The sequence below is a fragment of the Pseudophryne corroboree genome, chromosome 1, assembly GCF_028390025.1.
Source record: "Pseudophryne corroboree isolate aPseCor3 chromosome 1, aPseCor3.hap2, whole genome shotgun sequence".
Taxonomy (NCBI): domain Eukaryota; kingdom Metazoa; phylum Chordata; class Amphibia; order Anura; family Myobatrachidae; genus Pseudophryne; species Pseudophryne corroboree.
The window spans coordinates 712,031,668-712,048,404 of NC_086444.1; the positions used below are offsets into that span (position 1 = coordinate 712,031,668).

At 41.6% G+C, this 16,737-nt stretch overlaps 1 protein-coding gene across 7 annotated transcripts in view; it reads left to right on the forward strand.

The window, feature by feature from the left end:
- Positions 1 to 16,737, forward strand: part of KDM4B (lysine demethylase 4B) — a 381,078-nt gene that overhangs the window by 356,920 nt on the left and 7,421 nt on the right. For all 7 annotated transcript variants that reach the window (XM_063915024.1, XM_063915015.1, XM_063915040.1 and 4 more), the window contains one exon: positions 11,930 to 12,022. In XM_063915024.1, coding sequence (XP_063771094.1) covers positions 11,930 to 12,022 — 93 coding nt within the window. The remainder of the gene's footprint in view (positions 1 to 11,929; positions 12,023 to 16,737) is intronic.

A 16,737-nucleotide genomic window follows, 5' to 3' on the forward strand; every position in this document is an offset into this window, starting at 1 on the left:
ATTAATCTGGCTCTAGTTCAGGCACAGTCTCGCCTTCAGGATGCTCAAGATCCAGATCCCACGGGGAGGTTTACATTAACGACCAAGGCAGAAAATGCAGCACCATGGGTATAGTGGGAAAAGGCAAGCTCCTTCGATGGGCGTTATGCACAACGCGGGGATATCTGCAGTGGCATACCAGTTGTAGACAACTTGAAAGTGGTTTTTCTAAGCCAGCATGAGGTTCATCCCAGAGAATGGTCCCTTCATCACAATGTCTTTGACCAACTCATGGATCAATGGGGTCTGCCAGAGGTGAACTTCATGGCCTCTCGACACAACCACAAGGTACAGCTAGAACATGCACACAAGGGATCCAAATCCAATCCTGGTGAATGCAATTATGCTCTCCTGGAAGCTTGACCAAGTGTATCTGTTTTTACCAAATCTGCTGCTCCCTCTTGTGCTGAAAAAGGAAAAAGCTGAGGAAGTTCCCATCATCCCGGTGACTCCGGACTGGCCAAAGTGGTCATGGTACGCCAGCATCCCAAATTGCCAAATAGGATTTTTGGTACTGTTAAATCGATTTCTCTTAATCTTTCTGGTGGACCATGTGCACCCACCTTTTCTCTGATACCCAGTTTTCACTCTCTCTTATTTGAGTGATGATCTTGTTACGTTTGTTATCTTTATCTCCTCTGGGCTTATTAATTTTGGAACTAAGGTGCTTTGAACTATGGGAAGGAGAGAGGGAGGCGGCAACCCACAAACAAGTTTGTTTGAACTTGTGACTAATCTTTGTACAGTGCACTCTACTTCATCCCAGATAAAATAAGAGAGAGGGATTTAACGATGAGTACCAAAAATCCTGTTTTCAATATAGGAGGGTATTCAGTTACTGTCAAAAATATGTTTACGCAGTAACAAAGACGTGATATTACCACGATTCGTGGTAATTTCACTGAACGCCTATTCAATTGTCCGCAAAAAATATTTTTACTGTAATTTTGCCACAAATTTCAATTCACCAACTCTGAGCAGGTGATAAACTTGGGGGAAATCCCTATTTTCAGTTAAACATTTCGGGATTTGGTTCAGAACCCCTGGGACAACCCCCCCTGAATGACTGACTAAGCACTTAGAAGTTTTTAATTATTTCAATTGCCCAATAATATGTCATTTTTGGAGTGAAAAAGTGCACAATTATGGAAATTGGGGTATAAGGTATGGGGCAGGTATACTGGGGTGCTTTAGTGTTTTTAGGCCTGCGGATGGGAGTAATCGGTCTGTTTCCACTTTTTTTTTTTTTTTAAGTTCCCCTAAAGGGACACAAATATTTACTTATACCCATTTTTATGTTCCCCAAGTTTAATTATAGCACTTTTTTGCTGGAAAAAATTGCTTTCAATCATTTTTTAACATTTAAAAAAAAAAATGCGTATAACAGCCTTTTGACCCAATTTAAGTACCAGAAAGACATTTATTATAACTAATAATAAACTTTTATACTGTTATCCAATGTTAGTTTAGCTTTTTTGGGGGGTACGACCAGATGTACCCATTTTTACTTTCAGCACCAATTTCGGCACTAATTGAATACCCACCAAAGAATACTTTATCACACAAGCTACTGCCTTGTGCAGGCCTGGCCAACCTGCGGCTCTCCAGCTGTTGTGAAATTACACATCCCAGCATGCTGTGCCACAGTTTTAGCATTCCCGAATAGCTAAACTGTGCTTCACTTAACTTCGAAGTGGCTGATCAGCGTGACCGCCGTTCACCATACCGGCAGCGGTATGCCAGCGGGGGGTGAGCGCAACAAGCTCGCCACAGGTTATATTCCCACGCTGTGGGTGTCGTGGACACCTATGAGTGGGAATAGTTCCTGCTAGTCGACTGTCTGTATTGTAAGTGGTGTTGATTTATGGAATCCTCTTTATGAATGATATTATTTCATATATCGTACATGATTATTAATATATGGATCTATTTTAGTTAATATGAATTTATCATATATATATGCAAATATATTATGTCAGGCTTACAAACTAATTGGCTGATACATATATGCAGTCCTTACACATATGACTTATGAAATTATGAAGTTATGATTCCTTAAAGAGAGTTCAAACTTGAGATTACTGCTCCTTTTATACTGATTGGTTTATTTACAGACAGATCAAACTGTACAGAATAAGAAATACACAGTAGTGATATATATACTAATAATATTTTATGCTTCCTTAATTATAGAACAAACGTAACATAAGTTTCACAGTTTCAGTTACTAACATAAAGTGTATACTTGCAAGTACATGGTTGCCATCCCAATGATCATTCCTTCTGCGTGAACATGTCTCCTTCCTCCTCCTGTTCCTCCTCTTCTTATTCTGATTCTACCACTGACTGAAATCATAACTTAACATTTAGCTGGTATATTTTCACTGTTTTCAATGTAATAGCTAATTATAGGTTTGCCATTTACAGTCCAAGGTGTCATTAAACAAACATTGAACTGCTCAAGAAGGCATGGTGTCATAAAACGTGTGGTGCCCACCCTGCCTCAAGCATTGAGAGTATTGTAAAATTTATATTGTCTTTTCATCCATAGTTCTGTTGTATTGACACGTTTGCCTGAAGTGGTTTAGACCATGTTTTATCAATAAATGTGATCTCTTTTCATAATAGCTAATTTATGGTCCCTAGCTTGGCCTATACTGGACAATAGATAAACCAGTTATATGATTGCCAAAGGTATTCTAAAGCTTGATTTCAGTCTAACTGTATGCACACCTGTGAATTCCAGAATCTAAGTGAACAAAAGAGTTCTCAGTCACATGCCTATTCTCATTTATGGCCTAAAACCTGTTCTCTACACAATGACTCTTAATATTGCAGTAAAACACAAATATATACAGTATATCTATATAAACGCATAATACAAATCATTATTTCCTAAATCATCTAAACATTTAACTTATGTTCAAACCTATTTCATATCTATAAAATATATCCACTATACTATTCAATATGGTTAAAATCACCTATTTATAATTAATTATATTTCTCCGGCAGAATCTACAGGTTATCCACAGGATAACAATGGGATATGATGGAGCGACAGAGGATTGGCACCAAATGATCACAAGCTTTCAGGCCTCCCAGGATGCAACGGGCTCGTCCATATATCCCCGCCCACTGGCTCAGGCAAATCAGTTTTTTGTTTGGTGCGGCAGGAGCCGGACCATGGTCAGAGGGCAGCTGTTCTAGGGCAGCCCTAAGCTTTCTTATGTTATTTTTATAGTCTTACTATGTTTTTGAGCGATCTTTCTTAACAGCGTGTCATACACATATTGGAAAGAGTCGCTCCAACAACTCTCCGCCGGGTCGCAACAACGCTTACCCATGTGTACAGTGCTGTCTCGCCGGGCGTCTGTGTCTGATATACTAGCAGGTCCGGCAGACGTGACCAGACTGTTGCCGGAGCATGGGGAGAAGGTAAGGCATCGGTTCCCCGTAGTCGGGAAATACGGACACAGCCGCACTGTATTGGAAGGAGACTGCCAAACAGTAGCTGACGTGCCGCCACCACGGGTGCTTCAGCGCTAGGCCTTAGGGATCATAAGGCACCAGGAATAGTATGAGGCTGCGATCCCTAGAGTTGATGTCAGCGCTGGGGAGTCAGACGCTCTCCTGGTCGCCCCTCCCCCCAGTTCATGACCAGTTTCCGTGAGTCTCCCGCCGTAAACTGTTGCCTCACTTCCGTCTCAGACGCTACCACGTGGGGTCTCTGTCGCAGCATAGGCTGCTGTGTCTGTGTTCACTAAGCGCCACCGTGAGGAGACCCGGTTGCAATACAGGCATCTGTATGGCCGAACAACAAATACTGAATCTAGCGCTCTGTCACTTCCAATCAATATGCTGCCAGCAACATAGGGCTACTCACCCCTATTGGATTGAAAAATCAAACAAGCAAAAAAAGAAAATAATGTTGCAGCGCATATAGATTAGAAATATTAAGAATCTATTTATTAAAACACATATATGAATAAAATATATTATACAAACTATGCAATTTATACCACCGGCCGGTCAGTACACTTTTACAATGATTATTGCACATATAAACTAGATGTAGCATATATTGTAACAAATTGCCTCCTATCCGTTCAATATATCTTGGCAACACCTATTGCGGTGATTGAAATATAATAAATCTGATTGATTATTCAGGCTGAATGATACACACAATATTCTTTCCTGTGAGGTTATATGACAGTCATTTTGGTGGAAAAATGATGAAATAAAGTTATTCCTCACATCAAGTGCAAGTAGATGTGCTGTATATAGCCACAGCCTGTAATAAACGTGAGCCAATGCTCCCTCTAAGAACGTGTCTGGCCAGACATTAATATGATACGGTCTCACCACTCCTGTGCATGGATTCATTCTGATGAAGCCGCTGAACCCGGAGGGAGGCGGGGAAACGCGTCAATTACTCATTTAAATTGATATACCACTATCCGGAGGATTCTACAGCTAAACCGTACACTCCAGCAAGGTGCTATTGGAATTCTTCACCATTTTCATATGGTCCCCCAGAGATGACTGCGCGATAAAGGGTTGAAAAGCACCAGCAGCCGGGAGGACATGTCGGGTTAAATTATCCATGCACAGGAGTGGTGAGACCGTATCATATTAATGTCTGGCCAGACACGTTCTTAGAGGGAGCATTGGCTCACGTTTATTACAGGCTGTGGCTATATACAGCACATCTACTTGCACTTGATGTGAGGAATAACTTTATTTCATCATTTTTCCACCAAAATGACTGTCATATAACCTCACAGGAAAGAATATTGTGTGTATCATTCAGCCTGAATAATCAATCAGATTTATTATATTTCAATCACCGCAATAGGTGTTGCCAAGATATATTGAACGGATAGGAGGCAATTTGTTACAATATATGCTACATCTAGTTTATATGTGCAATAATCATTGTAAAAGTGTACTGACCGGCCGGTGGTATAAATTGCATAGTTTGTATAATATATTTTATTCATATATGTGTTTTAATAAATAGATTCTTAATATTTCTAATCTATATGCGCTGCAACATTATTTTCTTTTTTTGCTTGTTTGATCTGTATGGCCGGTGCGTCTGTATGGCCGGTGCGTCTGTGTTCACTTAAAGTTCCCGGAGCGGTGGTGTACACCAGTAGCGTCTGGATCCACTTAGCGTTCGCTAACGTATTGATTGATCTTGGAAGTGAGGTGAGTCTCCCTGTATCCCATTCTACCGAGTACGGGTTATACAGCACTAAATTTCTATCTACTTTTGTCAGTATGAATAGTTAAGTATAAGTGCCTATTGCATATGAGTCTGTGTACATTACTGTGGTTTTCTTCGTAAAGCGTCTGAATACATGAAGATCTGTGTAAAACAGAATTCAGTCATATGTACTCCTACATACTTTAAAATGTGTTTGTAGTTGATTATGTGCTCATATGACTAATATATAACATGTGACTGTTATGAGCCACGGCTGTGGCTCATTCCTGTTTTGCATGTCAGTTAGGTATTTTATGTTATTCTTCTGTTCATGTTCCCCGTGGGTGTCATGGGGTGCTCGGAACTCACCCTTAAGGAGGGGATACTGTTATGAACCACAGGTAGTGGTTCATTCCTATTTTATGTTTATAAGTTGTTTCGCAGGCCAGGATTTCCCGTTGCTCTGTTTAAGAGTACTCTTGGTTGCTGCCGCTGGTGAGTCTGTGTAATTGCAGCTTGTTCCCATGTGTTCAGCCTCACCTGGCTGCTAATTGCATCTTGTCAGTTTGGAGTCATGCAACAGGGCAGCTGCATGAGATTATTAATTATGCCTCTCTGTTATATGCTGGCTCAGTGCTATTCACAGACGCTGGTGATATTTCTAGGTTTCCAGTCTGCTTGAGTTCTGAGCTTGTACCTGCCAGTTCCTGAGCTTCTGTGTAGCAGTGTCTGTCGATTCATGTGTCAGTCCCTGTGTCGATTCCTGTGTCTGATCCCGTGTCCTGCCGTGAAGCGTTCCTGTCCAGAAGTCCGGTGGCTTTGCCTATGCCTGGTCGAGTTTCTGGCTTCTTGGTGTCCACCGGTCTGTCGTTTGGGATTCTGCCTGTCCTCCAGTTCTGAGAGTCTGTGTCGGCAGCATTGGGGGTTCCTGTCCGTTTGCCAGTATTCGTACCGGTTCCGTGAGTAGCGGCTCTGCCGCGTCCGTCGGCCTAGGCCGCTGTATTCCGTTATTATTTCTGTCACTGGTGTTTTGCAGAGGGTTCTGCTTATGCTGTCACCGCCGGTACACAAAAGTATTGTGTCGGCGTGTGGTCAGCATTTCCTTTGTTGTTCTTTTCCTTTGGCGGCAAGCCGCACATACTTTGGTTTTAGGTTTGTTAGTAGCCCCTGGCCTTGTTGTTTAGTCAGAGGGCCCCTTGTTATCACCCTGTCTCGGTTCACTCTTTGTCTCTCATTAAGACCTGAGGGGGCATCGAAGTTGGGCAGACGTAATCCGCCCTTCAAACGCGGCTGCCATGGGCTCAAGCAACCATAGTCTCGCAAGAGTGTACTGACAGCACGGGCGAGACAACGGAGATAGGGCGCCAGGGGCTATTCCCTTTCCATTCCCCTTTCCCAGCATTACGTCCTGGTGCTCTGGACTCGCTTCATAACATCTCCCTTGTTCTGAGCACCAGGAACCTAACAGTGACTGACTGCTAGTGTGATTGCTGACTTTAATATACTGTATGTTTCTCAGTTGGTCTTCTGATCCTGAATGCTGGTGCATGGGTAGGGGTCAGATTGATATCACTTTAGGACAATAAAGTGGTTACAGTCACAAATTGTGTAGTACACTGTGAAAGTGTGATTATTTATCATGTCTAAGAGCGGCAAAGGTGACGAGAGTACACTTAAAGTAACACCAACACTCATATCATGTTGTCTTGCAATAACTGTATTATCCTCTCTGATCTGGTACAGGATGGTTCATGTGTAAAATGGTTTGCTTATCAGCATAATAGATAAATCCCCTTTGGGGGCGATGTTTGCACAGACCTTGCCCAGTATAGCTGAAAGGTTAATGCCTTCTTCTTCGATACCAGGAATAGGGTTCATTATTAACCCAAACAGGCAGCTCCCTACCTACAGTATATCCCCAACAGCTTCTCCAATAAGACAAGCTGATGAACCGAATGTAAATAAATCATCGACTTCACAGGCTACACATGATGATCATCAGACGATGAAAGCTCTATATACTCTACTTCAGCATACGAAGAACAGGTAAAAGGTATCCGCTTAATGAATAAGCTGAATTAATGAGAGCAGAAAAGGCTAGTCTGTCATTAGAGGCAGCAGAGTCTGGGTTAAAAATAAGGCACCTGTGTTTAAACGTCCCAAAACAATAATTGGGCCTCCTCACGAGGGCAGAATGCATGGAAAAGGTTTGGGCTACACCCAATAAAATAGAATTCCCGGTAAATTGGGATTCCAATATCCTTTTCCAGCTGGGGACTGTTTAAAATAGGGAAGTGCCTCCCAAAATAGATACACATGTCATTTGATTGTGCAAAAATCTATATGACCTCTGCCGTCAACGTCAAGAGGAATGGTTTTAAAAAAAACATAATGTCTCTGTCTGAGGCAGTCATAAGGCCAGCCATGACTTCTGCTTGCGTGGAAAGAAGCAAGATAGCTGCCTGGGTTTGTAACCGGCAGAAATAGATATGGGTAATGCTTCATGGAGGCGTCGCCCTTCACAATAGCTGCTCGCAGAGCAGTTTGCTTACATACATGGAAAGCTGATTCAGAATCAAAGAAGGTTCTGGGAACTTAACTTTGACTGGAACTCTCTGTTGAGTAAAGAATTAACAGATATTCGGGAGTCAGAAGCAGACTCCAAGAAGGTTACGTTTCCTTCCACATATAGCCCCTGGTTAGGGTTCTGATTTTCGGCCTTATCGGTCATAAAGGAAAAGGATCGTAACAGCAACCAGAGGGCCAGCATCTAAACAAGAGGATAAGCCATCAGCATGATGGTACAGGTCTCCTTCTGTGGGATCCCAGGTAGCGGGCCGACCTTTTCAGTTTGCACAGATGGGTGCAAGAAGTGGCATCTCTAGTTTATGCTTTCCTTTCAAGAAGCATCCTCCTCGAAGGTTCTTCTGTTCCAGCCCGTCTCTGGTAGAGGCGAAGGCGAGGGATTTGCATGAAGCAGTTCAGAAATTGCTTTTGTCAGAAATAGTCATTCCTGTAACCCATGCACAATGGGGGGTTTCTACTCCAACCTGGGTTTGAGTGAGAAGAATCCTTCGCTTCATTCTCAATCTCAAAAAGTCTAAACATAAGTTTGGGTACCACGGTTCACATGGAGACATTGCGCTCCATAGTTTTGGCTGGGAGCCAGTAGATTACATTGTATTCCTGGATTGTCAGGATGCTTACCTACAGGCTCCTATAGCACTGTCCATCATTGTTATCTCAAGGTTTACCATCCTTTAGCAACCTTTCAGTTCTAGGCCTTACCCTTTGGGTTAGCCACAGCCCCAGAGTATTTACCAAAATGATTATGGCAGTTTATCTCCGCTAGCAGGGGATAAGAAAATTGCCATACCTTGACCACCTTTTTTTATCCTGGCAAAATTACAGGAATGGTTTCTGTGCCATCTCCAACACACAATAACTTGTCTGCAGAGGCACGGGTTTTTCATAAATTGGCAAACTCATCTCTGGTTCCATCACAACGGATGACTCACGGTAGGGCTGTACTGAATTCAAGTCTGCAGAAATTATTACCTCGGAAAAGGATATCCAATGTACAGTCAGGGGAGTTGTTACACAGTCAAACAATATCAAGTCATGCAGCAATGCGAATGATGGGTTTGATGGTGTCAACAATAGACATGGTGGAGTGTGCATAATTCCACTGAAGACCTATGCAGCATCTGTTTCTATCTACAGCCGCATCACACTGGATATGTCCAATCTCATCGGATGTTGGAAGTTAAGCAGTGTTGTGCCTGGTTAAATTCTCTGATAGACCACCTGTGGATACCAGGTGGTGTAGGTGGGCCAGTTGGACGATAAACAAACAAGTACATGGCACTGTCAGAAAAGGTAAGAAAAGTCAGTAGCCTGGTGTCTACAGACATTCCATCTAGACCAGGGGACACCCTTTTGGATATCAGGTTGGGAGATCCTGATAACAAATACCAGTCTTCAGGGTTGGGGAGGCCATTGTCCGGAAGATTATGATTCTTGGGATTATGGACCACAGAAGAAAGTTGCCTCCTAATAAACCTGTTAGCATTTCGGACCATATACATGGTCCTGATTCAGGCACGGGACACTCTTAAAGGAAAACCAGTCCAGATCCGCAGGGACAAGGCAACTTCAGTAGTGTACCTCAACCTTCAGAGAGGAACACGCAGCTAAACAGCAAGGAAGGAGGTAAGTCACATACTAAAGTGTGCAGAACTCCATCTTCCAGCCTTGTCCGCAGTGTTCGTTCCGGGAGTCCTAAACTGGGCAACAGACTATCTCAGTCGACACACCATTCAGGTAAGCGAATGGGCTTTGCACCCAAAAGTAATTTCAGACTCTGGTAGACAAGTGGGGTTGGCCAGAGATAGATCTCATGGAGTCCCATCTGAACAACAAAGAGTCCATAATCGGGTAAGGAACAAAGGATCAGGGAGTGATCTTTGTGGACGTCTTTTCAATGGGAATTTCTATTCACTTATGTGTTTTCTCAAATCATCCTGCTACGCAGGATATTGAGGAAAAGACAACAAAAGTTCATGATTCTAATAGCTCCGGCTTGGCCCAGAAGGCGTTGGTACACAGATTTGCAGAAAATGTTGAGTGCCATCTCTGCTTCCTCTACGCCCAGATCTACTAATGCAGGGTCCTTGTTATCTCGGATATCTGGATCGACTGTCTTGACGGTGTGGCTCTTGAAATCTATATCCTGAAGTTAAGAGGATTCTCACAGGTAAATCAAACACTGCTCAGAGCAAGGAAAATGTCCTTGGCTCGTATTTATCACCAAATATAGCAAGCCTATATTCATTGGTGCAATGGAAGAGGTATGAACCCGAAATCTTTCAGAGTTTCCAGGGTTCTAGCATTCCTTCAGGCAGGAATGGAGAAAGGTTCAAGGATGGCTTCCTTGAGAATGCAAGTGTCAGCATTGACTATATGGTTCCGAAAGAAAATTGCCAAATTGCAGGATGTGCGCACTTTTTCCAGGGAATGCTGTGCATTTAACCTACTTTTGTTCCTCATACAGTGCCTTGGGACTTAAGTCTAGTCCTCAAAGCCCTTCAAGTTGCTCCGTTTGAACCACTAAATTAAGTGGATCTTAAATGGTTGACAGCTAAAGTTCTCTTTCTACTGACTATGGCATCAGCTAGAAGAGTGTCAGATTTAGGAGCACTGTCATGTTAATCTCCTTATCGGATGTTTTATCCAGATAAAGTAGTTCTCAGAACTAGGTCTGGGTATCTTCCTAAGGTGGGGTCTAGATTCCACCTTAATGAAGAAATTGCAGTCCCGGTTTTTCAGGTATCGGGACTTTCTGCGGGAGATGCGTCACTGGACGTAGTCCGGGCATTAAGGATCTACATGGATCGTACCAGTGCCATCAGAAAAACAGATTCTCTCTTCATTCTCTACTGATTTCACAAGAGAGGATGGCCTGCTACTAAACAGACGCTGGCAAGATGGCTTCGAATGACTATTTCAGAAGCATATTCTCGAGCTGATCTCCCTGTCCCGGCTAATGTCTCTGTTCACTCTACTCTTAAGGTAGGTCCTTCATGGGCAGCACAGCATGGTGCTTCAGCAGAACAGATCGGTAAGGCAGCCACATGGTCTTCCGTTAACACACTTATTAGACATTAGGCCTTGGATACTTTTGCCTCTCATGACGCTGAATTCGGGCGAAGGGTTCTCCTGTCCAATCAGGAGCGTCCCCACCACTAAAAATTGCTTTGGGAAATCCCATTGTTATCCTGTGGATAACCTGTGGACCCAGCCGGAGAAATATACGTTATGGTAAGTACTTACCGTTGATAGCGGTATTTCTCCTATGTCCACAGGGATCCCACCCTGGCACACCTGATTTGAGGATCTTTCTACTCCATCTTTCTACTCCTTCTTGTACAGAGGGATGTGCATGTGTGTTCTTCTCGTCTGATTAGGGCTCTACATGATGCTCCTGCCTAAATGCTTTGGAATCCAACTGATTTGCCTGAGCCAGTGGGTGGGGATATATGGACGGGCCCTTTGCAACCTGGGAGGACTGAAAGCTTGTGATCGTTTGGTGCCAATCCGCTATCGCTTCATCATATCCCATTGTTATCCTGTGGAACCTGTGGACATAGGAGAAATACTGTTAGCAACGGTAAGTTATTACCATAACGTATATTTTAAAACCTTATTACATCACTAATCCCTCATAATTTGACATCAACCAAAATCGCATCTGCAGTAATTTTATCAATTAATGCTAATAAAATCTGTTTCATTTAATGATGATATGCCTACTTCCATTTATTTAGTATAGTATACCATGAGGGCTAATTCTAACATTAGCAATTAAATTTTGTGTGTAGCGTTGTTTAGACAATAAAAGCAAATGTGTGGTTGGTTTCTATAGTTTAGGTCAGGATGGTTGTTGAGAAATAATGTTAGAAAGTAGATCTACTACGGTCTTATCACGCCTTGTTTTCCAGTCAACTATAATATTTTATTTAGTTATTCAATTAAATCAGAACTTCAGTCATACTAGAAAGAGTAAATATTTAAAACTACAGATATTAGATTAACTTTAAACGTGAAAAAAATTGACATCAGTATTCTTAAATCCTAAAATATTTTATACCAATCTACTAAATATATTTTATTTAGGTGGAGTTTGAAGATGCATCTCAACTGATGGTAAAACGCAACGAGATCTTTACGTTGGAAGAGCCATTGCCAAAAAGAGTTAAATGCCGCTTAGTGAGTATTTTCGTTATAATCGCTTCCTGTGTTAACGGTAGTTTTTGGAGGGTGCTTTTTTTTTTAACCATATTTTCATGTTATTTTTCTTTAATTAATTACTGATAACAGAGTTTATCCCAAAAATATATTTTGATGATCAGTTGTATTTATAATTGTACAATATAACTATCCCAAAACATTCATACCTCCTGTTCCAATTTAGGCATAACAGTCAGTTGATTCACTTTACGGTTTGCGGATCTGCTCTATTCACTGCATTGATTTGGTGTCACATAGTTGTACGGGGTGCATTTAGGAGCAACAGGGTAGGTTGTAGCATATCCCTTCAAAAGACATGCCGTAGGCACACGCCCAGTCTTTCATTACGCACTCCATTACTGTTTTACACTTATGTCAGCGGATGTGTACAGTATTGCAAGATGATAATTTTCTCTCAAGCATTGTATTGATCTATGGTAAAGGCAAAATACCGGGTTGATACCGGGTTTTTGGTGCAGTGTGAACGGGGCATTACTGTGTGTGTGTGTGTGTATAATGCACAGACAGAAGAAAACTGATTTCACCAGCGCTTCATCCAACACAAGGATACTTGTGCATTTTTAAAACAGTATGTGCAGTCTCCTCCACATTCCTTCTAGTTGGTGGACCGCACCACTTTACTGCAAGTCTGGTACACTCTTTTCTGCAATCACCCCCAATAGATTGAAAGAGAAAATGTATATAGTGTGATACCATTTAATTACAAAGCATAAAAACATCAGTAAAATATATAAACGAGGGCATTCACAAACAGATGCAAGCCCCAAGTGGCTGAAAAAATAGCAATTAAAAGCATTTGGTAAGCACTGACAGCTCTTTTGAAGGTATGTAACACACAGCTAATTCCAGCTGCAGTCTCGGGTTCGCTCCTCTGGTCAAATAAGTCTGAAGTTTATCCGGTCTGGCTCCAGGATTTTTCAGCTGGGACCCTGCTTACAGTGTTTCCTTCCATTACAAGTATTCAGCATTTTTCTTTGTGATTGATTGCTATGTACCTTTAAGTATTTTAGTCATCATGATTTGTTCCATTAATTGCTCTGTTTTAGCTAATACCTACCTCTGTAGCTTGGTGAATACCATTCATCTGTGACTGTTGCTGATTTAAGAGTGTCGGAATGTAGATAAACAGCAAGGCGGTCTTTAACACAGAGCCTGTGAAATATGAGCAGTTCTTAGTTGATGTGGATGGATGTTGAAGGTATAGAATTAATGGCTGGAACAACCATTCCTTAGGGTGGAATATCGCTTTATGACTCTATGGATATAAGTTTATTTTAAAATGTTGCATGTCTCTACAGCTATTTCTTTTTTTCCAGCTGTTTCCAAGTCTTAAGGCTGTGGAAGTCATATATGCACCAATTTATAGGACAGAATTTCAAATCAATATTTGTTTAAAGATTTGGTAGTAAGTAGAATAGTGGTTATGCTTGGTCTGCACGGGTGCACTAAAAAAATAACTTTCTATGAGGATTTTGTAAAATAAACTTGACTCAATAATCTAGAAATGAAGGGAGGTAAGACTACATTACTACCATAAAAGAGGTAGATCAGCAGTGTCTCCCAAACATCAGGAAGGCCAGCAATTAGACGTCAAGTCAACAATACACTGACTAGAAGATATTGCTCCATGATGACAGGATGGTCTTTTTATCAGTCCTATAGAAGATCCCAGATAGAATCCAAGGAAGTACCCAGAATGAACCAAGGCATGATTTCAGACATTGCAGTTACAGCAATAAAGATTGACTGTTTGGAAGACCGTTTAAGAAAACTGATTTATTTACAAGCAGTAAGATCTGTACCTCTGACACAAAGAAGTGTTTTACTATTGTCTTTTCCTAAAAAGGCAACTAGGAAAATATTGGATTTCAGGAAACAGAATAAAAACAAACAAAAAAAAAAAATTGTAATACATTTATTTAAAATAATAATAATATAAAAAAATATATGTATAAAAAAAATGGAGATATGAAATCCTGAAGTCAATTCTGCGGGCATAAGAAAAAGGATTTCCTGCCCTTCATGGTTTAAAACCCTACCAGGTAATGGTCAGGTGTACATGATTTTCTGTTTCCGGAGCAAACATTTTTCAATTTACTTGACTCCCATTCAGTTTGGCAACATCTTTAGGGACATCCACAAGGGTTGTGGTAATCCTGATGACTCGTATAAGGAAACAAGAAATATCAGTCTGGCTATACTTCAGGTGTGGTACTGGTCTCTGGGAAATGGGGAGAAAAAGATATTGACCTGACAACAATCTTCCCAATCCTAAAATCGGATCATGAGTTGGGGAAAAGTTAACTAATACCAGTGGAGAAAAGTTCCAGATGTGCAGAAAGATACTTTTCAAAATGCAATTACAGTCTTGGAGTGGAGATGCAAAAGACTTTGGAATTATTCACATTTGTCCAACTCGACGACGACAATATCCATCTACGTACAAGGCTTCATCTCCTGGGTATGATAGTTTCAATTATGGATATAGTTCCATGGTTGAGAAAGTGAATAAGAAAACTGTAATGGAACATGTTGAAGTACAGCCGAGGAAAATTGCTTCTATACTGTCAGGTACAGCTAGAACAATCCAAAAGGATGTCTTGGTGGATAATGTGAAAACAGGTCAACTTTGCAATCAGCTATAGTACCTGATAACTACATACACCAGCGTGTCAGGAGGGGACGCTTACCTCTTAAGCACCTAATTTATTTTTTTCTAGTAACCAGTGAGAAATGAAAATAGCATGGAAAGTAATGTCATCTCCTGGATCACTTGAAAGCAGTTCACCTGAAAGTGTTCTCAGACAACTCTCAGCACTCTGTGCCAGGCAGAGTAAGATATTACAGCAGTGGGTGTGACCTACCTAGGAAGAGGCGTGGCTTCACAGGCAGCCTTCCCTACTTCATCACTCCGGTAGGTGTGCCCAGCATCCATCCATCCATATACAGTATCAACTCCTCTGCTATGACAGGAGCCGAGTGCTGCCGGAGAATGTTACACTGCAGCACCTGGCTCCTGTCTCTGTGGAGAAGCCGGCATTTTGGTGTCAGCCCCTCCAATGGTGACACCTGGATGCGGGCCCCGCCCCCCTTCTGACCCTAGTGGTGAGCGTGAGGATTCTGACCAGCAAGATCCCAACTGCCAGGATCCTGACTACATCCCATATATACAATTGTGCAGAAACTGTAGTTTGCATAATTTTATGAAAAACTGTCTTAATAAATAGGCCCCCAAATACATTTTAAAAATATACAAAAAATGTATTTTCTCTTACCTTTATCTTATTCTATGTGAACTGACTGGGGCCGCTGTGCGCTACCTGCAGTTCATTATGGCTCCTCGCCTTCTTGATGTGTGGAAAGCAGAGCTGGGAACACAGTAGGAGGATGCTGGGACAGGAAAAGGCGGAGGGGTGCTGGGGTATTAGAGGTGGAGGGGAGGCGGGAGCCAGGGTACAGGATGAGTAGGCTGGCACTGGCATATGTAGGGGGGTTTCTGATTAGCTAAAACGCCCCCTGAAACCCCCCTGTATGGATTGATGACCAGTTGCGGAGCTTAAGTATGTGAATTGCCTAGCCCCATCCCCATCGGCAATCTGGGTTTTACCAGCTCCTGCATGAAAGGTAAGCATCTGTGTATATGTGTTAGCAGTTCTGTATGTATGTGTAATATATATGAGATTGTGTCATATAGCTCATGTCTGTGTTATAGCTAGTATATGTGCTTACTATATATATGTATATATATATATATATATATATATGTGTGTGTGTGTGTGTGTGTGTGTATATATATATATATATATATATATATATATATATATATATATAGCAAGGGAAAACAACGTGGCACTCACGGCAAGTTTCAATAATCACAACCACAGTATTAGCGTAGAGCAACGTTTCAGTGGCACCCCACTGTCGTCAGGCTTTATTAATAAAACATTAAAACAGTCCTACCTTTATAGAACACCCACGTGTATGTTGTATAGACAGTCCGGACTCAGACTTCCGGAAAAAGAAAGCGGAAATGATGTGATAGTGCGTCAGCGCACTGAAAGATCAAAGCCCATCACCATGGAAACCTGGTTGTTAGAAGTAGCAGAACATGGATACTGATACAGCGTTTAAGAAATTGTAACAATCACTAGACACATAGTGTTGGATTATGTCATAGAAAACTACCAACAGTGATATAGCAATAATATAAATCAACATTAGCATACTTAAAAAGATATTGCATGCTGTAATACATGACAGTTTTCACCACATTCTGAAAATAGATCAAAAAGAAAAGACAGCATGAGATATAAAGAGTCAGCCTTCATATATTCACTCAACCCTGTAATCCTCAATTTGTTATAAAAAACAGGCATAAGAAAACTGTTCATTCAACCCTCTCGGGTGAATCACATCTAGATAGGCTATCCACCTTGCCTCTACCTGTAATAATTTTGTAGCACGATCACCCCCCCTGATGTTCATAGGGACATGGTCAATCATTCTATAGCGAATACTGCTAATAGAATGTCTACACGCAGCGAAATGTCTTGCCACAGGCTGCTCGCTGGTTCCTGACTCCAAAGCATTTCTGATAGCAGATCTATGGCAAGTCATCCTCTCTTTAAATTTACGCTCGGATTTGCCAATATAACTAAGGCCACACGGGCAGA